The sequence below is a fragment of the Musa acuminata genome, chromosome BXJ1-11 (genome assembly GCF_036884655.1).
Source record: "Musa acuminata AAA Group cultivar baxijiao chromosome BXJ1-11, Cavendish_Baxijiao_AAA, whole genome shotgun sequence".
NCBI classification, from domain to species: Eukaryota; Viridiplantae; Streptophyta; class Magnoliopsida; order Zingiberales; family Musaceae; genus Musa; species Musa acuminata.
Window position 1 is genome coordinate 30,066,415 of NC_088337.1, and position 27,985 is coordinate 30,094,399.

The window sequence follows — 27,985 nt, forward strand, 5'->3', positions numbered from 1 at the left end:
AAAAAAAAAAAAAAAAAAGGTTCATTACTCACTTCTTTTTCTTCTCTTTCTTCTTTCTTTGGTGGAAAAGAGGACCATCAAGTGTGGTTGTTGATGGATTCTCTAATGCAAGTAGGCCTAAAGAAAGCTTCAATTTGACCAGTACATGTGGCTTGCTTGAATGCAGATGAACCATAAGCTTTTCTTTTCTCTATCTGTTGCAGCGTGTGTGGGTAGGACTGGGGCCTGTTTAATCATCATCAGACTTGGTTGAGCTCAAGAGATCAAGCAATCATAAAGAAAAGAAAGGAATACAATACACGAGGTTCTATTGATACAGGGTAGTATGAATCAATGTACATAGTCTTAATCCTACAAATGAAGAGATTATTTTATTGTATCAACACTCAAATCTAATGAAAGAGAAATGAAGATTATGCAATGGATGTCATGTTCATATTATATTTTAGTAGGATGGTTGGTAAAAAAGTTCATCTCAACATGAATTTGTTTAAACAATGAAGCCTTACTTGCACTTGAATCTCCTGAAAGGACTAGAAAAGGTAATCTTTTCTTCCCTTTAATCCTTTTTGCCAGAAAATGTTGACCAACTTGAATTCAATTCTTTATGTAGTTTTCTATCCCATTATGATGACAAAAAAACAAAAAAAATCAACCACTACTCAATTTAAAGGAAGCAGCTTGTGGCAGCAAGCAAAGCATACTAAGTTAATCTGTGGCTATTAGCAGGAACACTAAATGGAGGGAATGTTTCCTGGCAAATCAATTGGGAGGTCCAGAAGAGCTCCATGGATTGACATTAATGCAGTTTGAAGTCAAAATGATGACCCCCCCAATAAAAAATGATCATCCAAACAAAAGAGAAAGAAACAGAGGGCTAATATTTCAGCAACATTTATAGTTAGCATCACCTGAAAGTGATTGATCAAACAGCGACTGCCTTCTAATAAGTGCATCATCTCATTGGTGAAGACAAATTCCAATTCTCTGTTGAGATTTCTGAGAATTTGTAGTTTGGATATAACTTTCTGTATCTCAATTGAAAACATAGGGTATATGTCATCTGCAAAGAGAAATATATCTACACATATTTAGAAAATGAACACTTACATCTTGAAGATGATCTTTAAATCCTTCCCTTCAAATATCCATAGAAGCCTTGCCTGAGATGCATATTTGAAAGTCTGAACTGCCCAATAAGCTTTAAACAAAGGGAGAGAAGAGGCTTTTCACTTGAGAGGGACCTCTGCACCAACTTCTCACGTGCAGCTCTCATGAGCAATGGCCATCCCCCACCCTATTTATACACCTCCCCGTTCTCTCACCCTTCCTCACTTCAGCGCAAGTTTCAGTTGCCCCATTCTCGCCTCTCCTAAGCCCCTTTCTCCATCACCTTCGCTTTCCTAACTGTTTGCCGTCTTCGTTCCCATCTCCAAGTCCAAATTCCATTGGCAACAAGTGCATGTTCCAACTTGTCCTGTCACTTCTCAAGCTCTGCTTTGTTCCCAACTGCTGCGGAATCCAATACCACATAGACAACCACGGATGGCCAGCATGACTGACCGGTTGGACTTCTTCTCGCGGAGGTGCGCGTGGGTGAACGGCCCCATCATCGTTGGAGCAGGGCCGTCCGGGCTGGCGGTCGCGGCGTGCCTGAAGGAGCACGGCGTGCCCTCGGTCATCCTCGAGCGCGCCGACTGCATTGCCTCCCTCTGGCAGAAGCGCACCTACGACCGCTTGAAGCTTCACCTCCCCAAGCAATTCTGTCAGCTGCCTAAGTTCCCCTTCCCCGAGGATTACCCTGAGTATCCCACCAAGAAGCAATTCGTCGACTACTTGGAGTCGTACGCCAAGCACTTCGAGATCAGCCCGCGGTTCAACCAGTCGGTGCAGTCGGCGAGGTACGACGAGACATGCGGGCTGTGGCGCGTGAGGACCGTTGGAGCTGGCGCCGAGGCAGGTAACCGGAGCCACGAGGTGGAGTACATTGGCAGGTGGATAGTGGTGGCCACCGGCGAGAACGCTGAGAAGGTGGTGCCGGACCTGGAGGGGCTGGGGGGGTTCGGCGGCGACGTGATCCATGCTTGCGACTACAAGTCCGGTGAGGCCTACCGCGGGAAGCGCGTGCTGGTGATCGGATGCGGCAACTCCGGCATGGAACTCTGCCTCGACCTCTGCGACCACGATGCCTTCCCGGCCATCGTGGTCCGCGACTCGGTGAGCGGTCATTGCCCGAAAGGAAGCTGCTCGATACATACATCCACATTCTACTGACGGAAACTTGTTGATTCACAGGTTCACGTACTGCCGAGGGAGGTTCTCGGGAAGTCGACGTTCGAGCTGGCTGTTCTGCTGATGAAGTGGCTGCCGCTGTGGCTGGTGGACAAGATCCTGCTGCTGTTGGCATGGCTGGTGCTGGGGAACGTAGAGAAGTATGGCTTGAGGAGGCCTTCCACTGGTCCCCTGGAGCTCAAAAACACACAAGGACGAACCCCTGTTCTCGACTCAGGGGCACTCGCCAAGATAAGATCCGGCGACATCAAGGTAGTCCCTGGCATCAAGAGGTTCTCCCCTGGAAGAGTCGAGCTCGTCGACGGCCAGGCCCTCGACATCGATTCCGTCATCTTGGCCACAGGATACCGCAGCAACGTCCCTCAGTGGCTTCAGGTACCAACCAAGATTCTCTACTGTTTCAGCTCGACAGTAGAAAGCGAGGGCGATAAGGGAGACTAATGCAGGTTTGTGGGATTGTGCAGGGATGTGATTTCTTCTCCAAGGATGGGTTTCCGAAGACCCCATTCCCAGACGGGTGGAAAGGGCAGTCTGGGCTCTACGCGGTTGGCTTCACAAGGAGAGGCCTCGCCGGTGCTTCCTCAGATGCAGCGAGGACAGCCAAGGACATCGGTAGGATGTGGAAGGAGGAAACCAAGCCCGCGAAGCGACCTGTCGCCTGCCACAGGAGATGCATCTCACAGATCTAACGGCATCATGTCACGTCACCTGCTAATTTCTCTCTTGCCTGTTTCGTGTGAATGAGATGGACTGTCGTAGAGTTAACGTTACGTCGAACAGTTGGAGTGCATGGAGCCCTCTCTCAATGGAGCCCAAGTTTTGCAACAGGAATGGGCCTCCTCCTGTACAGAGAAACGGTTGATGATGATGAGGCTTCTCTCACTTTTGTGAACTTTGTAGACCACTTCAACGCATTACTTGAATGGAAACAGCATCACCACATTCCTCTCTTTGTATCTTTGGCATCTCAATTGATCTCCACTTGATAAACATCTCTTTTCTCTATCCAAACTAGAAGAAGAAGAACAAACCTGGTTATGTTTCATTGATCTCCATAAGGCTGATGAGTACAATGGGTGCACAGTAGTACACTGCAGATACTGCAACCTTCATTGATTGTTTTCTGAGAAGGCAAGGTTCTCAGTTGTACTCAGTTGCAGCAGAGAAAGAGCCCCCATTAGAACTGGACAGGTTAATGCACCAACCAATTCATCTCAAAAACTTCAATATTGCTTCCTTAGAGATCCAAACATCCAAGTATTCCACTCCCCTGAAGAATTCAAACCTTCCTAAAAGTTGTAGGCAATGAAAGGGCCTTTTCACTAAAGATGCCCTCCTATTTCATCCACCATCAACTCATATTCTACCCTGACATTAAGGTTCAATGCATGTAAGAAGAATCCCAAAGTGCTGTGTTATCTCAGTTCTCTATCCAAGTTCTTTAGTGGGGGATCAAAAGTGTAGAAGCTCTGCTTCCATACTGAGGCCTCATGCAAATCTACTGGACCATTCTTGATCCCACAACTGATCATGAGAAGGATATATATACCCTTTTCGTTGCTGGGGATTCATGGATTCTGTTAAGTCTTACAGCACAACCCACGAGACTCACACATGGTGTGGCCTACACTATCTCCTCCCTCCTCTGCCTCACTTACCTCAGGTGACCTTTGCCCTTGTCCATGGAGTACAAGCTTACAGCTCGCTCTGATGCACTCTCAGACCAAATGGCCATATGCTTCTGCTCGTACCTGCAATCATGGATGTGTCTGCACCATTATTGACAATTTGAGCAAAGTTGAGAATATGATTTAAGAGCTGTAAATGAAAGTTCAGCATCAATAGTATCAGGGTGTGATCAAGATGGCACCATGCTTAGGATGAAAAGATTTAGGTGATTTCACTGGAGATCAAATCCTATTAGTAAATATCTTGCTAATCTTTTCTGCTTGTATCCTTGTATTCCAACATATGCTCCAAAAAATACTTTTTGAATTAACAATGCTTTAAGGAATCATAACCTCGTTTTCGATCCCTGTCAAATTGTAAGATCTTTCACCAATTCAAAGAGACCCATATCTGTTATCAGTCTACTTTGTGGTACTAAAAGCAAAGTGAGATGCCTCAATTGCAATTTAGTCTTTTCTTATGATTGATTTTGTTTTCTGTTCCTCTAAATATTGGGAAACCGCAGCATTTTCTTATTTGTAGCCTTTCCTTTTCTTCTTTCCTATTTCAAGCCTTTCTTGAAGAATATACCAAGCAAATGCCCAGATATGGAGAGGGAGAGGGGTTTCTTCTTCCTTTTGTTTTCCCCCTTATCTGATGATAACTGGCTATTGTGTGGTAATTTAATGCTAAATTCAGTTGGAGGTTCAAAAAAGATCATCCAATTTGCCATTTATTGGGATATCAACATCAAAGAGACGCATCCGCTGTTTGACCAGCCTCCACTGAGAAAACAAATGAAGTTAATTGCTTGCAATCTATAACAGTGAATAAACTTTTAGTTTATGTGCAAAACAGTGGCAAAACTGTAGGGGCTCAGAATAAAACCTGTTTAAGATGCAAAAAGAAGTAATGGAGAAAAAGAAATACTTAAAGTTCATTATTTTTGTTGAAATCATTACAACCCATACAAGTATCTAAATTGATCTAAATATAGCATTAAAAGAAAATGTTGTAGAATTGAAGCGTTTAAAGGCCTTGTCCTTCATGTCTTGCACTAACAAATCTTATCCACCTAAACCCTCAAAAGAACCTGGAACTCAAATTTCTGGAGGTCTTCAAAGATGAGGAATACTTTTTGAGGAATCTATGTACTTTAAACAAATAATTCAACTTACACAATGCATTATTTTCTTAAGTGAATTTTATATTGCTCACTTAATAAAAGAAAGGTTTCTGCATAGCATTTTGATTTTTCTCTCTCTTTAATCTTGACAAGTGAATAAACCATTTAGCTCTGAAATATATTTTTTCATCAGACAAGTTATCAGATCTTGTTGAAAGTCTTATGCAGAATACTTTCACATCATTGTATTACCACACAGAAAAATACAAAGTCAATGAGTCTTGTACTTTAGATGCCCTTGCTATGGCAATTTAATTGTGAAACAGAAATGGTTTATGACAACAATACTGGCTTTGAAAATAGTAGCCACATTATGTTGGCTACTTTCTTATACAGAAGCAATTTTTACCCAAATTTTACCAGACCATTTTAAAAACTCCCACTCAGAGTTGTCTTATAAGCTCCTATTAACCAGAATTAGTAGAGAAAAAAAGAGCTTCTTAAATGATGACAAGGTCTTAGCGGACAATAGATGTACAATGAAAGTAAAATCAACAAAAGTATAACCAGCATTAGTGTAATGTATCTGATGAAGTGAGAACTTACAGAGATGGAGAAAGTGAAACTACTGAGCTTTCAGTTTTTGGAGAGATGAACTTGGTAGATAAAGTTCTAAGAGAACAAATGAAGCAAGGCATATCACTCTGAAACTGACTTCCTAGTGTCACATTTCATTTCTTTACTACTTTGGCAGAAGGAAAGGGACCACATGGCCCAACTCCCTGATGGGATGAGAGAGACTGGATACTCCTCAAGGACTCTCATGTCTCAAGATCATAAAAGGGTCCCACTGAAGATGGCAGACAAATCATGTGATTGAACATTCTTCTACAATGCCACAGCTGCTGTGGACATCAGCTGCAAATTGCCTCCACACAGACCCCACTTATCTACTGCGACATTGAATTGGTGGACCAATCATCCCTTCCCTGTGGAGATCTGAGGTTACCTAGCATTAAGGTTCAGAAGACTTGAAATGTAGTCCATTTAAAGCTCCTGTTAAACCATATATTCTGGTCCCACGACAAGTGATAACTTAACTCAGATAATGTTATTTCAAGGGGACACCCATGTGATACTCTCATATCCCAGCATTCAAGCACATACTCCAACTTTGTTAGTAGCTGCTTGTCATGAGCCAATTACATGTTGAGCATATTTTGATTGCAATAGAGATGCACATTCCGTCAGAGCACAAGTGGGTTTGAGTGTTGCTGACGGCATAAAATGTATGTTATCACTTACACTGTCATGCTTGTTGAAGTTAATGAATCCACTGTTGCTAGCAGCAACAGGTTTTCTACCATTGTCATTGCAGGCCTCTCAAAAAGAAAGCAAGATCCAGTTTTTCTCAATGTTCTTTTTGTTGTCGATAGAAATAAACATTTCACCATTTGTGTTTAACAATGACACTGCACCTAACTAGTGTTAATCATCTGGATATCACGCCTTAAAAATAAACTCACTAAAATGCAGGCATCAGCAAACACATACCTTCCGTGAGCAGTGAGCAGGTTAAACATACCAAGAGTAAGATTTCCTATAGCCATCAATTTTTCACAACTGATGATGATGTGTGCTGGCAGTATAAGTTTTTCATGCATTCTGCCAAAAGAAAGAAGTGTCAGACTTTAAAACAAGGAATACATAAAAACCATATGAACAATCCATGAAAAGTGTCACCAAAATAAAAAATGTTAATCATCACAACAGATTGCTTATTCATATATACACTCCAGATTAATCTTGTTATTCTGCAAAAGATTGCATTTGATGAGGATATGCATCCCTACCAACAGAAATAAATAGTGGGGATGTGTCTTCAATTATGACTTCCTAAAAAGGATTGATAGTAATTAAGAAGACGATCGTTTTGTATAAATTTGCAGTTCAGATAACTGCATGAAAAAGAACAAATATTGCATAATGATAATATATATATATATATATATTATAAGGCAATCAGAGTCATCAACAAGAGATCTCTTGGGTTCAAAATATAAACAGTTAGCAAATTTGGCACATAAATGTAGAATGCTTCCACCTGTCAACCACTTAAGCTAAACATCTGATTGGACAACCGAACAATAAGGAAATTCCACAGGATAGGAATTATTTTATTGAATAATCAACATATCAGAATCAGCGATATGAGGGTTCTCATGATTTTCCTCTGAAAAAAGAAACAGAAGATATCAATATAAGAATACATACATGTTACAGTAAAGTACTTCTCAATAACATTAACTGGTTCTAGTTTAAAGGATGGTTGACGTCGACTTGGTCTAGTTCAAGCCATGTAGGATACAAGTTCAGAAAATTATTGTGCATCTCCAATTATATTCTTCCTTCAGGCAGGTAACTGCAGAGGTGTTTTCGCATCACCTGTTCAAGAAGTACCATTCCCAACTTACATCAGGGATTTAGTGATAAAACCTCCTTGGGAAATTAGCACAAACTCAATGTTAGTTGGCAAAACAGATGAATTAAAATGATGTCCAAATCATTTATTAGCCCTCTCAAAACTAACCAAATTTTATATCACGACTACAAGACATACATGCCTCACTTACCACTATTATCCTTCCCCTTCCAATTATTTGGTAAAAAATGCCATAGCTTAAAATCAGAGAATGACGACAACTCAAGAAAATAGAACTTTTTGGTCCAGAAAGTGGTAGTGCTGCAATACATTGTAGGAGAAACAAAACTTTTAGTGAAACTTCACATTGATGATAATATTATTACAATTGATTGATTTTTTCTCTTTTCTTTTCTTTTTTGAGAAACAACAAAGGGGATGATTTCCACCTAGAGAATTACCTAGATCAAATACTTGGCACTGCTTCCATTAGGATTCCAACTTAAAATCACTTCAAAATGAAAAGATAATCCAACTACAAGGTGAGGCCCAATTTGACTTTTGGTTTGCCTTCCACACATCTATCACATGCTTAAGCAGGAAGTTCATTTGCTGCATAGTACATACAAGAAAAACAAGCCATAATGTCCAACTATTTAGTGTCAGCTACATAGATCTTTTGTCACCACGAAGCTCTTTAAATAATAAAGAGCAATATCCTTAGTTATATTAGAGCAATCCATATGGGTTACGATTTTGATATTATAAGTTATGGTCATGTTAGTCTAAGTATTTAGGCAAATCAGATCGTGAACTATGATATTTAACAAGGTCCGGTCTCATCTCAGAAATTTGAGAAAATACATACACTATGTTAAGTAATAGCCCACATCCAATGTGCAACTGTTTTTGGGACAGAATTTAGAGAAAATTTATATACTATGTTAAGCAATAGCCCAGTGATTTAAGGTCCAAAAACGCCCAAGACGCTAGGCACTTGCTCGAGCGAAGCGAGGCGCTAAAATATAAAAATATATAATATAATTAATAAATAAAATTATTTAAATAAAAATATGATATTAAATTAAAAAATCTTATAAAATCACAATACCACATTAACAAAAATTTTCAAAATTCAAAACAATAACAATAATTTCAAATAAATAAAAATTAGCAGTATTAAAATCAAAATAATATATTATTAATCTAATAAATAAAAAATATTATTACTAGAATACTATTAACAGTATACTGTTAACTATCGAGTCGATGTGAGAAGAGGGAGTAAGAGCAACAATTACGACAGCGAGAGTAGGAGCGATGATAGTGGCAAGCAACGGTGAGCAACGGTAGCAGCAAGCAACGACAGCGGTAGCGGGGGCGCAATGTAAGAGTAAGATTGAGGCTGCTGACTGAGAGAAGCAGCAGTGGTAGCAGCGAGCAACAACAACAGGAGCGAGAGCGACAAGCGACGATAGTGGCAGCGAGAGCAGCAGCAAGCAGCAATAATGGTAGCTGAGAACAACAACAACGAAGAGAGGTAGCGGTAGTAAAGAGGAAATGTCAACGGCAAAATCGCAAGCAGGGTTAGGGTTGGGGAAGTCACGAGAGGGATGCTGGGAGACTGATATCGATGCTTTAGTTGGTTCGATTGAACCAACTAAAGCACCGGAGACCGAGCCGGACGTAAAACATTGGTTCAATCGCCTGGTTTAACCTGGGCGCTAGCCCAAAGCACCCGGCACTTGGGCTCAGGCAAGCGCTCAGGCAACGCCTCTTTGAAGCGAGGTGCCTGGACACGAAGCGAGAAGCTCGAGCCTTGCCTCGCCTCACCCGAGCGCCTAGGCGAGTGCTTGAGACCTATTGAAATCACTACAATAGCCCACATCCAATGTGCAACTGTTTTTGGGATATTATAATTATGTCCCACTCAAATATGTGACATTCTTGTCAAGACTCAAGTAAGACTAATTACATATTACCCCCTATACTTGACCCTATTAGCATCGCAGTCATTGTACTAAAAAAATTTATATTGGAATCTCTATAGTTCTGAAAATGAAACAAATAACCTCATTTGCCCTAACGTCATTAACTGCATTGATGGAAAACACAACACATGACACCACGTGTTAGATCGACACGAAAGTGATGGGCAAAAAGATAATTTCAATATCTCTTCCATTTCCAGCACGTGAGATGTTGAAATTATTTTTTTGTCGATAAGGTCATTGAAAATGGAAGGGATGTTAAAATTATCTTTTTGCCCATCACTTTCGTGTCGATTCAACACGTGGTGTCACGTGTTGTGTTTTTCGTCAATACAGTTGATGGCATTAGGAAAAATAGAGTTATTTGTTTTATTTGCATAATTATAAGGATCTCAATATAAATTTTTTAAGTACAGAGACCATGATACTAATAGGGTCCAAGAATAGGGGATAATTTGTAATTAGCCCACTCAAATACACATGAAAATACTTGTATTAGAGGGATCCCCAAAATAATATAAGATTACAAAGGTGACATGGCTCACAACGTAGATGCCACCATCCATTGTGCTTCTCTTCTACGAACTAAAGATTAATTGAAATAGACAATAGATCAAGATACTTGCTAACATATTTGTCATGACTCAAACTATAACCAAATCTGCCAAGCCCCCCCAAAGAGATATCCAGAAGGTGCTTCTGGAGGTGAGTAGTGATCCTTATACTATCTCAAGCTAAAGTCTAGACATGCTAAAGTACACGATTTTTACACAGTTTCATGCTAAAGAACATGCAGTTTGAAGTTAATGTTTGCGGTGAAGATATTAGCAAATGATGTAAAATCTCCAAACCCATCCATTCCTTATAATAGATAATTATTATTCTCTCATAGATATGAAGCAGATAGCACACAACTTTGAAATAATGTCATTTTAGCATTACCATTTTCAACAAAAATATTCACTGATTGAGTTCTAGCAATTTCTTGGTGTGCATCAACATAAGCAATTATCTGAGTAGCAACTATTCTTGTTTTGCAGAAACAAAAAGAAGTTGTCACTTATGTACGGTTTCTTAAAAGTAATTCACATTTACAAAAGCTATTTAGAGGAAATGCTATTGCACATGAGTTTGAAAGTAGGTTCATATTAACGTGACCACATTCAGCAATCATGTTCATTGATGGAATTGTAGCAATTACTCTTGCTACACATAAACATACCTGGAAAAAGTTGATTTAATATCTTATAAACTACAGAGCAACTTTTTGTCAGTAATCTGTATCTTTATGAAGACCACCACCAATGAAGTGACCTATAGCACTAGAAGCACCTGCAGGATTATCCACGATGAGAACTGAACCAGATTCCTCCAGTGCAAAGTCGGAGAGTCTTTTTGTTGCATTACTTATATCTGGACACCAATAAGACATGTAAAGATGAATCCTCTAAACAGTAACCCAACTAGAGCCAGGCATTTTCTTCAAGCCTTTTTTTTTCATCTTCGTCCTTACTTGAGCCACAAAATCTCATTTCTCAGATGAGGCATGTAAGTTTGAAGCTGACACAAAATTTGAAGGGTTGTTAGGTTCTAACTGAATAAGGAAATTATAAGACAAATCTTGCATTTTTTGGTCATTGTGAATCACTGAATCACCAATAAGAGCACCCCAAATACTAGGGGAGGTGCAATGGGCATTGAATTTATAAAATCCAAAGCATGATGCAGTTGGCCTGCTCGACCTAACATGTCAACCATGCAAGAACAAATTTCAACAGTAGGCATAACTGCATGATTCTTGACCAAAGAATTACAGATCTCAAGACCTTCCATTGCTAGGCCACCCCTAGCACAAGCCGATAAAATAGCCAAACTCGTTATATAATTAAGTTTGAAATTAACACTACTCAATTTTCTAAAAAAAGTAATAGCTTGATCTCCCTTGCCATGGATTCCATAACATGATATCATTGAGCTCCAAGAGATGATATCTTTCTTCCAGGACTCATCATCAAAGATGCATCTTGCACGATGCATGGTTCCGCATTTGGAGTACATATCGATTAAAGCATTGTTCAAAGAAGTCTCACTATTTAACTTGGCAAAACCATGAATTTGCTTTCCTTCGACCAAGCTTGCAAGCGATCCAACTGCCGGTAGGATAGTTACCAAAGTGATCTTGTTTGGCATTGTACGATCTCTCTGAGTCATCTCTTGGAAAAGCTTAAGAGATTCCACATCCTCTCCATTCTCAACATACCCAGCAACCATAGCTGTACAGACCACCACATTTTTTGAAGTTATACCATCAAAAACTCACCTTCCCAAATCCACTCGCCTCACCCTTGAATACATATCTATTAAACAACTCCTTACATGGAAATCATAATCCATACCCAAGTTATTTCTCAAAACAAAGCAATGTATCTCTGTCCCACGCTTCTGGCTCCAATCATCAAAACTGCACAAAGTAAGGATAGTAGATATCGTGAATGAATCTGGTTTCATGGCTTCTGATTGCATCTGCCTCACAAGTTCCCACATTCCTGCCACGTCTATGACATCCACCATTTCAGCCAACTCCAGAATCAAAGCATTCCAAGAAGCCACACTTCTTGCAGGCATTTTATCAAATAGGCAATAAGCATCAGTTGCGCACTTACGTCTGAAATACATTAACATCAGCGAATTTGAGAGTATCATGTCAGCGTCAAAACCGAGCCCAATGGCGAGGGAGTGGAACCCCGCCCGGTTCTCAATTCAGCGAGCTCGGCGGCGATTGAGAGGGAAAATTGGTCGGGCGAGAGCCGGAGACTCAACTGGCGGAAGAAAGAAATGGTCTCGGCGAAGAGGCCGTTGCGGGAGAAGGCAGCAAGGAGAGAATTGTAGAGGAAAAGGTCTGGCTGCTGATGGTGGCGGAAGACGACGAGGAGTGAAAGGGAAGGGAGGCGGAGAAGGGAGTATGCAGAAATGAGGGCAGAGGAGACGAGGGGGTGGCAGCGAAGGCCGAGGGTGCTGGCGGCGGCGTGAGACTGGCGGGCGAGGGGAAGAGAACCAAGGTCACCGGCGAGGCGGAGGTGGCGGCGGAGAGCGGTGACGACGGCGGTGAGGGTGGCGAAGGGGAGGCGCGCTTCGTTCCGCAGCAGCTGGGAGGTGGATCATGCCGTTGATGAACGGCTCGAACCATGCTGATTGTCATCGACCCGTCTATAAAAGTTTTACCAACAGTTATAGGCAACCGTTCATCCATTTCACAACATTAATCCTGACCGTCCATCGACTGGATCAAATCATATATATTTTGGGCCGACTAAATCCTCTTACTTTAAAGGCAGACTTATTCTTCGGGCCCATATCGACACCACTCATACTCATCCTGGCAAGCTTTTAGATCCACACTCCAATATCGCTCCACGTGGACGACAGACCTTTTCCCGGGGAACGAAGCTACAACGGAGGCCCTCACGTGCCTCGTCGGATACTACGGGGAATGTAAACATCATGTAATGCTAAAAATTTATGATATGAAAATTTATGATAAGGCAAATTTATGAAAATTTATGAACCTCATAATCTATGCAATTACAACAACGAATGCCATTCACTGAGCTCTCTAGGTTTGCCACACATATGACTGATGATGAATCTAGAAAAACAAAAAGGTTTGAAAGGGGATTACGACCAGCAACAAGAAGTCGAATGTCAGCCTTAAAACTACAAACATATGTTGATACAGTAGAAAGAGCTTTGAAAATCGAAAAAGACTTGGAGAAGATTCGAGAAATCATGGGCAAAAATAAAAAGAACAAATTTACTAGCAAAAGCAGAAGAGAAAATGAATATGAAGATAGTAACAAGAGGATCAAGACATCTAGATTTGAGAAAGGAAAACCACTACGAAGGCCCTCACGTGCCTCGTCGGATTCCAAAGTTAAGCATTGTGATAAGGCAAATCATATTTCTGATATGAAAATTTATGAACCCCATGATCTATGCAATTACAGAAAATCTCAGTCCACTGGAGTTGGGACCCTCTGCAATTTACATACAGATCTTCTTGTGGTTTTCCTTTCCATCTTAAATACCACTTGGATAGTTGAGACATTCAGCAAGTATTTCCTAAATGACACATATCATATAATCCTAAGCTAAAAACATCTGACCTGCAAATGCATACCTCAGAAAAGCATTCCAAGTGTTGGTTTAAGATCAAGGCTAAAATGATCATCAATCAAAATTTCTCCCTTTGTTTGATTGTTGGAACTCAACCTGCACAATCATAGAACAGAAAATAAGTTCCCAAACTGAGGCAACAAAATGGTATCCCCACAAGTGGCTCAGATGCTTCGATTTATCAAATAAGATTCCATTACAGCAAAAATAAATGAAACATAGCTATTAGCATATCATTCACATCCGACTGGTGGTTTCTAATACAGACAGTAGACTTTCTGCAAGCAATTCAATAACATTTAAAGCTGCGAAGTGGTCATGGTGCACTTAATGACTACCAAACAGTATGGACCAGTATAAAAAGCAACACATTAGTACTATAACAAGGCGATTAAAGCTACGCAAGATCATCATTCAGTAAAACACCAAGAAAAGACAATTTTTCATATTAAAGGGGAAAAAAATTAACTTGGGTATGCATCATCATCTACTGGAGAACAATTGACAGAAAATTTTGGATGGAATGGTGAGTCATACTGCATACAAACAAGCACATAAAAGATAGGAGAGAAGATCAACCAGATGTCTGTCCACATGAAATAAGATCAAGCATAAATGCATGGCCCATCCTCCTAGGACCAGAGCAACTGCCTTCAGATCAAAAAGAATTTTAGGGACCCAAGCAACTTATACACATGAAACATGCACAGCATGAACAAGCACAGAAAAGAAGTCTGGCAACTGACAGCCACATACATGATGACCATTTATCTAACTGGATCCCAAAATTCACAGTCAACTATCATCAGGTAAGAGATATACAAATAGTAAGTTAATGTATGGAAAACACATCTCACCTCTACAAAAATGCTCGCACAACAGACTAAACCCAATAAACATATCAGAACACAACAAAGAACAAAAATACTTTGCAGTTAAATATTTGCTTCTCAACAGCCAGATATTGCTCATGCTAAAAAGAGTCAATAGCATGAAATAACTAATTCATTTATAAAACGAAGAGTTGTGCTCATAAGCTTTGGACAAACCTTGTCTTCTAGAATAAGTCACCATGAATTACTGGTCAAAGTTATGAGTGTCAAATGCACTTTGATCCTCATCAAAATGATCAATACTCCCTCACCCGATGAAAATGAAACACGTTTTGATGCTGATAAACTTCATATGAGGAATAACACATAAATGCCACAATTTCTCATAGCACCTGAGGGTGCACAGGTCCTAGAGAAACACATTTACTCAAAACAAAACATGAATTTTATAAATTGGCAGAACATAAGAAGTTTCACAAACAAGAAAAGGATTTGTCATTACAGTCATACCAAAATAGGCAGCTGTGGAACTTTCAGGGATCATACCAAAATCATTCTTATCCAATTGCTCTAGCAACAGATTGTCAGCATTCACCTGTTTGATGTTCTTCCTTTATGTAAGTTATATTTGCATTAGCACCAAAATGACAGCATTCATCTGTTTGACACCTATCATTTATGTCAGAAAGTTATACCCACATTTCAGTAATACACTAGATAATTGCATCACTTAAGGCCCATGTGATCCAATTCTTCTTGCAATAAAATTCTCATTAAATAACAAATGTATGAAAAGCAGCAACAAGGATTCATTTTTATTGTATTACTCATTTGGCCTTAAAAAATAAAAAGAACAAAATTACAATGTTTCTATCTTTGTAAACATGTAACGGAAGAGTTACAACGAACTACTCATGAGAATGTGCCAAAATCCAAAACTACAAAACTTAAGATGTAGGACAACCACATCCGCAGCCTATCTTTGAAATACTACCATTATCAGAGGCATGTATTCTCACAACCTGCAGACAAGCTCATCAAATTTACTCAACATGGATGATCAAAGTTCTGAAATATAGTTTGCTTGCCTTCAAGAAGCTTAGCAACCAGCCTTATCTTCCAACTCAAGCTTGAATGAAGGTCAAACTTGACTCCTTTGTTCATTCTGCCAAGAATTCTTAGCAGCTTCAGCAGATGTGGTGCCCGAATCCCCATTACCATCCTTAGGTTTAGAGAAGAAAGGATCCCACTCATGTGGACCAACCGTCCGCTGGCCATCCTCTAACAAAGCATACTTCCAGCTATTCTCTTCGATGAAGTCCTTATCTTCATGGCCTTCTACTATGTCCCTTCTTAGCTTAGTGACTTTGTCAATTACTGCCTGTACAGCCACATCAAAGGCATCCTTAAGAGTCTCCAATTTATATCTAGGGTCTGCATATATCAGCTTAGGTATCAGGCTAATAACTGTCTCTCTCATTATTTCCACAACATCGGGAGGGATTTGCTTTAACCTCTCCTCAATGCTAACATTTTTCTTTCGAATATCATCCTCTGGGATAAATACTGAGTATGTCGAATAGTTCCTCGGGAGGTGCCATGTGTATTGTATATAAGCAGAGCCAGGATGGAAGAAAACAGGTATGCAACCAGCCAACATTGAGTCAAAAGCTGATCTCCTTGTATACGAATCTCCCTGAGGTTGTAGGCAAAACAAGGAGCTCTGGAACATTTGCATTATGCTGCTTGGAGAATGACACTTGCTCTCTCCAAAATCACACTCCAACAACTTGCAAACCTTAGACCTTTGACACTGATCGATGATCTGTCCTCTAATTGATTTCGGATTACCAGGGCGTGGTGCTCCTGCAAATGAACAGAGATACCTCCGCTTCAATTCCCTCATCCGATCCTGCCAAATGAAAACTTCAGCATCCTTTGCCGGGTGAAAGTAAGTAGGATATGGTATGCCAAAATCATTAGCATTCCATGGGCTCGACTCCACAACCAGCATTGACATGTTCTTCGCAGCTGGCAAGAACAGAAGCTTGTTTCCCCAGTCTGATTCAGAATCCGTCAATCTCCTAAAGTCCCAAGTGATCCTTCCTGCCACCAAGAAATGGTCCCTCCCCCCCATCACACTCCACTCAGGCCTCTTCATAAGCCAATCAACCAACTCAAGAGATGAAGAATCCCTGACTGAGATGTTATAACCCCAAAGATATCGAGCTATGTCAAAACCAGCATAGAATGGCACAAAGATAGCAGCCGCAATGGAGGAATCTTTAGTCAAGCACTCATACTGCTTCATCCGGTTGTTGAAGATCACATCCACCGCAAACTGATTTGTTGCATACCACCCTGTATTTGAGAAGACTCCTTCGGCATTCTCAAGCGGAGGCCCCAGGCCAGCATTGCCTGTGAATTTGCACATGTTGGTCCAAAGGCTCAACTGTCTGCAATCTCTGAGCATGTCTGCATTGAACCATGAGGGAAGATCATGAACGTAGATGTACCTCCCGCCACAGGGATCGCTCTTGTTATCGATGGTCTGGAGGGCACGGGTGAAGGGAAATACTTCCGTTGCTTGCTGGTCTGATGGCTTCAATTGGGACTGCACCTTCATTTTTGGCAGTTCGAGCGCTTCGTATGCTTCCGAAATCCGTTGGGATTTGGAAGGAATGGAGGAGTAGGAAACAGATTGCTCAGGGTTGTTGATAGAGTTACTGCTCAGAACAGTGAAATGGAAATAGAAGATCATGACCCAGAACATGGCCGATAGAGTGGCCAAGAAGCAGAGCCGAGAAGGCCGAGGCTTGCCGTTGGCCTTCTCCATCCCCTCGTGATGAACGGAAGCCGACAACCGCCGCCTCATGGAATAGTGACCCAAATCAAATCGATAGCAGATCCAGTTTGAGCGCTTCTACCGTGCGCCCCCCAGTTCGAAATGCCACCAGGGAATTATCACCCACCAGTGTACAGTGGCCTCGACCACTAATCTCCACTAAAAATCAAAACTTTTGCAGCGGTACCCCAATCTATCAATCTCGGAACCCTAAAAAAAGTACATAATTCGCAAAAACCCAAAACCCAGACCGGGATTTCCCAGCAGGACAAATAAAAGTTCTGAACCCCCAAATTACGCCAACACAGAGGGAAACAAATGCTGGAGAACACAATTTTGACGGAGGAAAGAAGAAGAGATCAGCGATGGGGGGAGAGAGAGAGAGAGAGAGAGAGAGAGAGAGAGAGAAATGGGGAGTATGACACACAGAGCTATCTTCGCCGAGACAAGGAGAGGAGTGCTTCCCCTTCGCCCACTCGCATCAGGGAGATATCGGGAGAGACAACCTCATGAACTCGCTCTCTCGATATCTCTCGTCTTATGGGAAAAAGGCCCGGTTCGTCGCCGTCGATAGCCGGTTGCCTCTCCCGACACGTTGGACGTTTCGCGACACGTTCCGGTTCTCACTAGGCCTTAACGCCAAAATTTCGTTCAATACCCCGCGGTCTAAAAAATTGACGCCGTTACCGCAGGGCTCCGCTATTGACACGCGGCACGTCAGCCACGCGGCAGTGGGTCCACTGGGTTCCAATTAAGTCCAAACCCGAAGATCTACCTGTCTTTCCACTGGAACAAATAGTACCGACTCAGCCGGACTTCTCATGGGTCCCAAACCCGATCCAATCACTAGGTCGGTAGCTAACACATCAAAACATACGAAGACTGAAAAGTATCCGCCGTCAGAGAACAATATTCGACATACTCGTCAATAATATCACGATCAACAATCTCTGTTATTATATGATAGCTTCCGGTGGTCCCCGCCAGACCCTTTATTTCAACATGGTAACCGAAATGGGTACACGACATTGCGTGGCGCAAGTTACATTTTTATTTAGACATGTCACGCATCGTGCGTTTTGGAATAAGCTTTATGACATCAAGGCTGCCACGTGGGTAATTAATTAACTAGTCATATGGAACGGTAAAGGCCAAAGCTCCTCAAATGGTACGGCCAACTACTATAGTTACCCGTATCGTACGTACGTGACGTTATACCCCTTGTTATTCCTAATTCTAGCTCATTAAAGACCCAATTAAAGAGATTTGTTCTTTTTACATAAAAAAAAATGTCACCTGACAGAGATACTTCTTCTCTAATCCTCGGTTTACTCAAAACCGAGGATTGGCCAGCCATTAGGAACTCAAAACTCTAAAAGTAGAAGGTGTTTTGCGTACCTCAACAATCCACACTGGTTCAGTCATGCTATTAATAGGCTAACTTGTACATTCCACATCGGGGACGACATCACCATTACTAACCAATCAGATCTGCCAAATGCATATCAATAAAGTCAGGTAAGCAAAGCATTAATTCCGAACACTTGCTCAGGTCTCTCTTTCTCCCTCCCTCATTTACTCTTATTACTCCACATTTATTACAACAAGGCATTTTAAATGATGAAATCACAAACTCAACAAAACGTACGAGAAAATTACTGACACGACTAGAACAGCTTCTTTTATTTAGTCCACATATAAATTGTGTAAAAAGAGTAGGCTGCTTCATGAATTCCTAGAGATTCTACAGATACTCTCTATCAATAATGATACATGAATGGAAGAAAAATCCTACCAATTCTGGTGCTCAAGTGCTAAAACTTCAGCTTTTCGAACAAAAAATTTAAAAAGTATCGATAAAAGAAATGCATGTACAAACATAAAGGATAATAGAAACGATTCCAGATATATCCCATTTTAAGATCACCAACCTGTGATCACCGAGCACCCAGTATTACAAGATCCATAGAAGCTTGAGGTACATGCTTATGTACGGCAACAATAAGCCCTCACTCATCCCCACCAAACCCTGAGAACCAATCAATCAGAAAAACCTTACTAACCCCAATGATTGGGAATGTCATTACACTATACAAACACCCAGAACAAACAAGACAAAACAACACATACTCAATTGTTAGCATCAACTGGAGCTCCAGATCTTGCTTGGGAAATTCGGTTGGCATAGATTGTCACGAGGCGTAACTGTGTGCTACTAAGGCCCTCCAAATATGGTAAAAATGACTTGCCAAGTAGGATGTAAATTTCCACCAAACAGAAAACAACAGTCTGAAATGTTCCAGATAGAGAAATTTGTCAGATGAGATTTTTTTTTAAGATATAAAGCAGGACGCATTGAGTGACATTCTAGGCAGATAAATTAAACTATGGCAGAGTTTACTGAAGCATAACCATAGGACTCCTACATCTTCAATGATCTATTTATTATTTTCTCATACATGCTTACCGCATTTCTTCGCTTTTCCTTCTCAAAAACAAAGAAAAAGGAAATAAAGAAAAGAGTTCAGATCCATGTCCAAGAAGCTGACAACCAAGACAGCAAGGAAAATAGAGACCATCTCCCACCAATTTGACCTTGCATATAGATATGATGTGTTCAACGGTTTAGCTCTAGAAGAAGGGCGAATTTCTAGAAGACCACAGTTGTGTTTTTATGCACAAAACATCATCTTTTTCCATAAAAATTTGAAGAGAAGTCGATAGATAATAGTCTCCATTTTTGCATCACCTAAATTTAGGAGACTGAAATCTGGTATATATGTAATGGTATTTGGAATCGGTTGAGAAGAAGGAAAAAGAAGGTGATGGAAAGAAAAAGAAAGAGAAGGAAAACAAAAAAGCTAACAAAAGAAGTTATCTGCCTTAAGAAACTGTGTTGTTGCAAGAAAAATTTTCTGGTGATCATCTCCTCGGATCTACCTAAAAGGACTGTCAACACAAAAGGCTGAGGTTTTATGGTTCAATAAGTAGTCTAACAACATGTACTTAAATGCTTTGTAACTTTTAGGTACATACATAAAATGCCAATTAACGTACTACAGCTACCACTGTTAAAACTAGTACAAAAAACACAGTTTAATGACAACAGTCACTTATTAGTAATAATATTAGAACCAGAGATTTTTTATAATGGAATTTGATGCGAATGGAGTGAGTGATATGATGATGATGGTCCACAACTATACTCCAATTTATATAAGATAACATACAATTGCAAAACATAACTACATCAATGAAATAAGAGCAAAAAAGTTGACATGTAGACTGAAAGACTAGAAGCTACAGGAAACACCCATTACAGAGGATGACCTTACGGCCAAAAAGAACTTATTTTCTTTCATCCAAAGGTTTATCATATCATTTTGATACATGTTTAAGCCTTCTAAAAGTTACTTATAGATAAGTCATTTAAATACCACCAAGATTGTATATAAGGACCTAATCAAATCTACTTCCAGTTCAAACTCATCTAAACTTCCAAAAAATAAGCATCTTATCATATCATTTTTTTGGATAATAATAACATAATTTATCCTACATGAAACCAACATCAAAAAGAATCCCAAGAGTCCTTATAAAATAATTAAAAAAAATCTAATCTAGATACAAATAAACCAAAAAATGTTAATCCTAGATCGGGATGCTTCACAAATCTAGGTGCATAATATACAAGATCCGTGGAATCCAAAAGATTCTCTGCGTCATCTATGTTGCCTTTTGAGTTACGAGTGTTATCACCAGTAGTCCTATAAAATGTCAACGAAAAAGTTTACACTAATGCTGATTTTTCATAGATTCATCATAAGTGTTGGCTTCAAATATTTCCACATGTATATGTACCATGCATCACCATAGAGGATGTGCATTTGTTTCTTCAAAAGTCTAGCTAACAACTCTATTGCAAAAAAAGGTTAGCATACGTCTCTTATCTATGCTGTAAGGAGAAAGTGAAAATCCTACCTTCCTCACATCTGTACTTTGGTTTCCAAATGCATCAAACAAGGCAGGCAAAAATGATGGCAAATGTTTCATCAAATCTTCATGTGGAAGTCGGCCAACAACCTGGAGAAAAAGAAACAGCAGGAGTTATATTCTCAGGATTTTGAATTGCATAAAATTCTAATATATTTCCGATTGAAACCATTAAAGTTGAGAAAATGAGCATGAAATCATATTATATATCCTCAAAACAAATTCGGTTAGTTAGGTCAGATTAGTCTCAGCATGACTAGAGGAGAAATGCTCTTTGATCAGGTTCCTGGCTGGATTTTTCTGCAACATATTTCCGGAATACTTTGTCATATCTCTCAAAAGAGACATTGTCATAACCAGGTTTCCAATATTGGTCCAATACCTGATTTGACAACATCTAACTGGTATCATATTGAGATACCAAGTGGTATACTGATTAGTTCCCAGCTATTACTGGAATAATTACTAAAAAATAATCATCAGTTGTTTACCAAGTGGCACTTAGATATATGGTCCACTACCTGTGTTTGGTTGGACAGGCAAATACCAGTCAAACTGGCATAAACCATGGCCACAACCACCACTTTTTGTATGACATCTAAGATAAGCAATGTCACCATATATTGAAGGACCATTAAGCAAGCAACAAACTGAAAAATAGCACATCAAAATCAGGAAAATGAGGATCTCTACAGAACACAGAGAAACCAACAATTCTTATAGAGAACTCATCCACAATATATTATAAAACAACAGATAAGTCATATTCACAAGCAACAAGATGATCAGAAACACATTGATTATTTTTGCATATGCACTCAGCACCAGTATTATGCCTATTTGATACAAAAATCCTCAAGTAGAGATTGGATAACAGAGAATTGTAGAGACAAACAACATCCAGATTGTCAATAGTGACACTTTTAGAAGCTTCTTCCTCTTAGCATTCCATTCCCTCTTGAATTACATCAAATTGTATATAAATGTTCTTTTTTTTTTGTAACTTTATTGCATAATTTGATTACTGAAGCAGAGTGAAACCTTCAAAAAACCAAGAAGCAATTTGATAATCTCATGTTTCAAATTATGAAGGCTCAATAGATATTCGGCTTTGGGAAAGCTTAGAAGCATACATTGGAGAAAAAAAAGAAAAATTAAAGAGATACCTTGGTTAAACAGTTGATGCAAATAACCAGGGTCTTTTCATCATCGCTGATCAATAAAGGTCCAATGACCTGCAGTGACCAAAAAAAGAAAATGATAGTAACTCGATAAAATTGCACAAGTCAGTAATTTAACTATCATTAGTGCAGTCTGACCAGCAATCTGTGATAACATTCACTTACATTAAGGAATCTAAGTGGATCGAATTCAGATAAGACAATATTCAAGCATTGGTTAGCTTCATTTGAGACCTGCAAAAGAATGAAAAGTAAAACAACAATTAGAAAAAATAGGATAAGCAAAATAAGAAATTTAAGAACCATGAGAATTTGGGTACCTTCACGAACACATCTTTAGTGACATGAATCAGTTTTTCAATAACAATTTCAACAGAATCTTTCATCTCGTTTTTCTGTATGTGGAATGCATAAAGCAAGGAGAAAACACCTAAAAGTTAAGAACAATCGCTAACTGGAATGCAGAGAGAGAAAGGGAAGAATCACAAAAGATGAAAGACCTGATTATTAAGCATTCTAAAAATCAGAGAAAGAGCAACCTCCCGTATTGAAGGATCAGAATCATCTAACACATCAAGCACAGCAGTCAAGATCTGATTGAAATACTGCATGAACATCAGATGCCATTAGAACTTGCATATGCATGCACGAACATCTCACATATTCTTAGTAAAAATACTATATTTATAATTTTAACACAGAAACAGGAAAACAACAATGAAGAATGCACTCCTCAATCCCGTTTACATGAACTTTACCACAGAGAAACAGTCAAGTTAAATAAAAAAAAGTTCACTTGTATCAAAGCTCAAAAATTAACAGCCTAATGACTACATTGGCTCATGCCAAAGCTCAAAGATTATTGATTAAATTATTGCCAACAAAATTCAAGTTAATAATATTATGCCTTCATTTATAATAATAAGATTTTGAGGTATTAGATGTCAAAGCTCAAAGATTAACAGTCTCATGACGACATTGCTGCCAGTTTATTCTTCATATCTAAGTTTGATAACTAAGTGCTGGTTCAAGAACCTGAAAATGATAAGCAACCATTATAAAATGATTTCTTTCTAAGTTCAGGTGAAAAATTATAAGAGGAAGACACAGAACAAGATTTATCAGTATACAGACCAAGGATGTGTACCTTTGTCCAGATAGAGCTATCATTATTTAGCGAAACTTCAACCAACTGCTGCAGTGCCACCCTTTTGTCTGAACTTGAGTTAACATCACTTGCATTGCAAATCTATAAAAAAACAAGGTTGTTATCTCAATGTTCTAAAACTATTTTAAGCCTATGCACCACTTATTACCTTAAACAGCATATGCACCACTTATTACTTTAAACAGGTTTGGACAACCACAAGAATAAGGTGAAAAAAATAGATGTAGAAAATGTAGCACTGTTTTCACATACCTGATGAAGAAGTTGGGGAATGCTAGGCCCAAGATCTACATGGCAGTTCACTGTTGCAGAACTAAGCGTCTCATGATTGAGCTCAGAATCTTTACTATTTCCACCACCATGATTCAAGTCAATAGCTTTATGTTCATTGGAACTGACCAGTCTACTGATATCTAGACGTGGTGTTGACACAGAACTCTCATGCTCAAATATATAATTTGTTTTCTTTAAGCACTTAGTACCTGACCCAGTACCTTGCAATGAAGGGTCAGAAGTGTAACCATCAAGGTTCTTGGAGGAATAACTAATTTCATCAGAAGCCATATAACAAATAGAGGCATCAACATTGATAGTTTCCTGATTCAAACTCTGCTTCCTCCCACTATCACCATCAACTGAATAACGACTGAGATGAGGGCCTTTCTTTGATCCACAAAAATAACCTTCCTCGGAAGAAGTTCCAACACCATCTGATTGATCATAAAAGGATTTTGAACGTTGGCGTTCTTTCTTATTCTGCAAGAAGTTCATAAGATCAACTTCTATACGGGGTGTGTACTGCTTAAGTGCCCGTCTCAATGAGTTTTGTTCTTCAATGGAAAGACTCAGAATAAAATTCAAGACTGATGTTGAATCAAAATGGGAGTAAACTGATATGATGACAGCGATTGATGCTTCCTTAAGCCTCACATTTTTTTCATTTACCAAAGGTGCTAACTTACCAAGCCATAGCTTAAGAAAGCCATTATTACTATAATTATCGGAGTTTATTGTATGTTTACTGAAGGAATTATTCGCAAACTGAAGAACAGCTAACTTTGCTTTTGGAGACCTCTGCTCATCCAAAGAACGAATAAATGCTGGAAGAAGAGAATCAACATTGTACACCTTACCAACTATCTCCAATGTTGTTGAACATGGTTGCCTAACCAGTTCCTTTGGGTCAATTAATCTTGAAAAGACATGTGGTAAGGTCCTTTCTAGGTAACTCTCAAAAGGCCTTCTGCATGCTGGAATGATCTCTGCAAGGGTTGAAAAAGTTGCCTGTGCAACTTTATGGTGAGGATCATCCAAGTACCGAAAGAATAATTTCATAACCTTCTCAAAATTCTGTGTAATTTCTAAAATACCTCTTGGGCCTTGCTGCAACAAATTTCGGAGATAATTAAAGGCAGAAACCCTAGCTACCCAATCTGAGCTAGCACTTAGTCCCTCTGTAAGTGCATCATTTAGCGATGCTGGACCATCCATGCAGCTAGATGTTACACTTGATGGGATTTGGCCATCATCAAAACTGTTTCTATTTGTAATAGTCCTTCCTGTCACCTGCTTCCTTAGAAGAGGGCGCTGAAAGTTAGGAATGTAACTACATGGTGAGTCCCTATAGAGAGAATCTTTGTACGGGATCTCCATATACTGTTTATCAATTTGCATATTTGAAATTGGCCTACTTAACCTGAGATCAACATTATCTTCTCTACCACTTCCTTCTTGCAACTGGTCAGATCTTTTCACATGAGATAATGACAAAGAGGATAGGGTATCAGATGTTATATCACTGAGGTAAGAGAATTTTGAAGGGTCTCTAGTCAATTGGACCTGGGAAGTCAGTAGCTCGGACTTGTTTGAACCACCATTTCTATTACTGCCTTTCGTAATGTTTTCAATTGTTGAACCAACCAATGATGAACTCTGTATAGAGAAAAGATTTGAAGAAGGAAAACTAGCAGAAACTGATGGATCACAGGTAGATGGAGCATCAACTCCTGCACTAGGAGCAAAACAAGGTAAAGGAATTTTAGCTCTTGCAGGCTTGCAAAGCATAGCATACCAGCAACTAAAGGTAATTTACTGTAAGCAAACAGTCAATAATTTTATTCAAAGAATAAGGGAACTCTATACAGTGAAAGATTTGATTTAGCATCTCGAGTATACCTAGATCCAAACTGGTTGAGCGTGCACTAGAGAAGTTTTGCTTCCCCAATAAACTCACACCTTTCAATAAACTTTCAATAGCTGACACCTTCTGTTTGCTTGAATGAAGCACAGTCTCAAGGGTTCTTTCTGTATTTTTCCCAAGTGTCTTTGATTGTGATAGGAAGCTAGCTGAGGAAAGAGATGTCCCTGTAGAAACAGTTGCACTCTTGTCCATTGCAACAATAGAAGAGGTACCATATCCAGTTACACTTGTAATAGTGGTTCGTGATGGGGCATGAGTTAACTGCACTCCCCTTTCACGAAGGGAAGGAGAAGCATATCTTTTATGTAATCCTCCATCCTCTTCATTTATTATCTGAAAATAGTTGCATCTCATCATAATCAGGTAGAACAAAAGTTTTGTTTAATCAAATAGAAAACTTCATACCCTTTGTATTGCTGGTTCAAATGACAAAAAAAGTCGCTGGGAACGCTCTGGCCATGTTTTGGTAAACATCCGATAGCAAGTTCGGGCAGTTGAACGAACCTAGCAGGATTCAATATTGAAACCAAGTTATGGGATTATATCTACAATGCAGGCAATAATTGGAGAGCAATTGCTCACCAAAAAAATTTAGAAAGAAACAATAACTGAAGTGTAATACAGAGTACATTATTCTCATTGTCACAGACTAACTACATCTCATTTGCGAATACAAGCTGACCAATGGTCCTCTCTTAGGTACCTAGATCAAATTTTTTGCAAGTAAACCTACTGTCTAACTCAGTTCATCTCTATGACAAGCTAAGATAGTAAATTAGAATAAGAAATTCCTCAAAGACTAAAAGGCAAAATCAGAACTTTCTTGTAATGGAAAGCACAAATCACTGCACATTGGTCAATCACGCATATGACCGAAGGGGATAAGTCTTCCTGTGTGCAAATGCATGATTTGTGTTTTTGCCAAACCTATTGGCAGATCAATGACAATTCCCTACCTCACTCATTGCATCTGCAACACAACATTTGATTAGATCTTCATAGAGGTCTGCTGAACGGTGTATTTCCAGAGCATCAGCCCAGTACTCCAGTACTAGAAGTGCATAATCACAACACCTGATATACCAAGTTTTAGGTGTTGAAGGTTAGTAAGAGACACAAGGAGTAAATGCTCTTACCTAGCACGAAGAACTGCACTCTTGTCATTCTTTGCAGTATCAGCTATCCGAGGGAGTATACGGGCAACTTTACAATTACGCAGGATCTGAACAGTGACAAATTAGCAGGAAAAGAAAGAAACATGATATCTCTTCCTTAAACAAAACATATATATACATAAAAACTGAAAAGTTTTGATATCATATCATACTGTTTTTATGCAGGTATCTGCAGACTCAGCGATCACAAGGACAGTTATTACAACAAGCTTTAAAAGTACCTGAAGAAAATTCATTAAGTCGTTATTTACTTATGACACTAAGCCAATTCAGTGGCATTAAATGAGTGTTACCGGAATGAACATCTCAGCACAAGTTTCAAAGTCCCCCAATAGTTCCTTGGATAATAAGCTCAGAAGATGGCAGGCCTATATGAAGAAAACACAGGAAAAGAATGATACACTTATAGCCTCAAAATATAAGCTTAAGTTAATTTGCAGATATCATCCAGAACAAAGTGATGAAGATGCAAAAAAAGGAAACAAGAGAAAAACATTGAATGAACAACCATATATCTAGGTTCTCATACATTTTGCTTAAACAAATAAGTTATCATGAAAACAGGAACATCATAGAATTATGCAACCTTGGATAGTGTAGGTCTCATGATAACTATGTGCAGTGTAAACATCATTAATAATTCTCATATTGTATGAACATGGAAAAAGGCAAACACAGGTCAATTGAGCAATGGCATACCAATGAAACATGAAACCTGCAGATAAAGCATGTTGACTATAATGTGAATATGAAATGCCAAGTGATTATGAGAGATACTATAAGGTAGGCTAGGTAGCTACTTTCATTTGAGCCTACTTAAGGGCTAAGGCAGCTTTAAAATCAAAGTAAATGTGATATAAGGGCACAATAACATCATGTAAGTAATCAGTGAAAAATAACACCTAAGAGAAGAAGACA

The 27,985-nt window shown here is 39.4% G+C and overlaps 3 protein-coding genes and 1 pseudogene across 5 annotated transcripts in view; 1 reads left to right on the plus strand and 3 right to left on the minus strand.

Annotated features, from left to right (window-relative positions):
• LOC108951744 (pentatricopeptide repeat-containing protein At3g12770-like) lies at positions 1–12,657 on the minus strand (annotated as a pseudogene).
• On the plus strand, positions 1,546–2,981 carry LOC135597593 (probable indole-3-pyruvate monooxygenase YUCCA5). The gene is made up of 3 exons (XM_065090760.1): positions 1,546–2,217; positions 2,296–2,667; positions 2,757–2,981. Exons 1-3 carry the CDS (start codon positions 1,546–1,548, stop codon positions 2,979–2,981), a joined length of 1,269 nt encoding a protein of 422 aa, XP_064946832.1.
• The window catches only part of LOC135597592 (CLIP-associated protein-like), a 21,585-nt gene continuing 4,877 nt past the window's right edge, over positions 11,278–27,985 (minus strand). The window contains exons 8-24 of one of the 3 annotated variants that reach the window (XR_010481323.1): positions 27,361–27,435; positions 27,220–27,288; positions 27,029–27,114; positions 26,849–26,966; positions 26,298–26,396; positions 25,868–26,225; positions 23,945–25,698; positions 23,672–23,773; positions 23,025–23,129; positions 22,845–22,919; positions 22,690–22,758; positions 22,510–22,578; positions 21,332–21,433; positions 19,282–19,639; positions 18,749–18,841; positions 14,722–15,163; positions 11,278–13,768 (exon numbers count right to left, since the gene is read on the minus strand). Coding sequence is in view for 2 of the 3 variants with exons in the window: in XM_065090756.1 (XP_064946828.1) it covers positions 19,481–19,639; positions 21,332–21,433; positions 22,510–22,578; positions 22,690–22,758; positions 22,845–22,919; positions 23,025–23,129; positions 23,672–23,773; positions 23,945–25,698; positions 25,868–26,225; positions 26,298–26,396; positions 26,849–26,966; positions 27,029–27,114; positions 27,220–27,288; positions 27,361–27,435 (3,240 nt within the window). In the remaining variant the exon portion in view is untranslated. Of the gene's footprint in view, positions 13,769–14,721; positions 15,164–18,748; positions 18,842–19,237; positions 19,640–21,331; positions 21,434–22,509; positions 22,579–22,689; positions 22,759–22,844; positions 22,920–23,024; positions 23,130–23,671; positions 23,774–23,944; positions 25,699–25,867; positions 26,226–26,297; positions 26,397–26,848; positions 26,967–27,028; positions 27,115–27,219; positions 27,289–27,360; positions 27,436–27,985 lie in introns of those variants that run through there. The other 2 variants (XM_065090756.1, XM_065090757.1) reach the window with 2 other exon arrangements.
• On the minus strand, positions 15,295–18,754 carry LOC103972033 (xyloglucan galactosyltransferase KATAMARI1 homolog). The gene has a single exon (XM_065090759.1). It carries the CDS (start codon positions 17,378–17,380, stop codon positions 15,647–15,649), a length of 1,734 nt encoding a protein of 577 aa, XP_064946831.1. The 5' UTR covers positions 17,381–18,754; the 3' UTR covers positions 15,295–15,646.

What these genes read in the sequence shown, in the direction of transcription:
- LOC135597593 (XM_065090760.1), top strand. Translation starts at nt 1,546, where the DNA reads ATGGCCAGCATGACTGACCGGTTGGACTTCTTCTCGCGGAGGTGCGCG. An exon ending in CCATCGTGGTCCGCGACTCG is followed by an intron (nt 2,218 to 2,295) that starts GTGAGCGGTCAT and finishes GTTGATTCACAG; the next exon opens with GTTCACGTACTGCCGAGGGA. An exon ending in ACGTCCCTCAGTGGCTTCAG is followed by an intron (nt 2,668 to 2,756) that starts GTACCAACCAAG and finishes GGGATTGTGCAG; the next exon opens with GGATGTGATTTCTTCTCCAA.
- LOC103972033 (XM_065090759.1), bottom strand. Translation starts at nt 17,380, where the DNA reads ATGAGGCGGCGGTTGTCGGCTTCCGTTCATCACGAGGGGATGGAGAAG.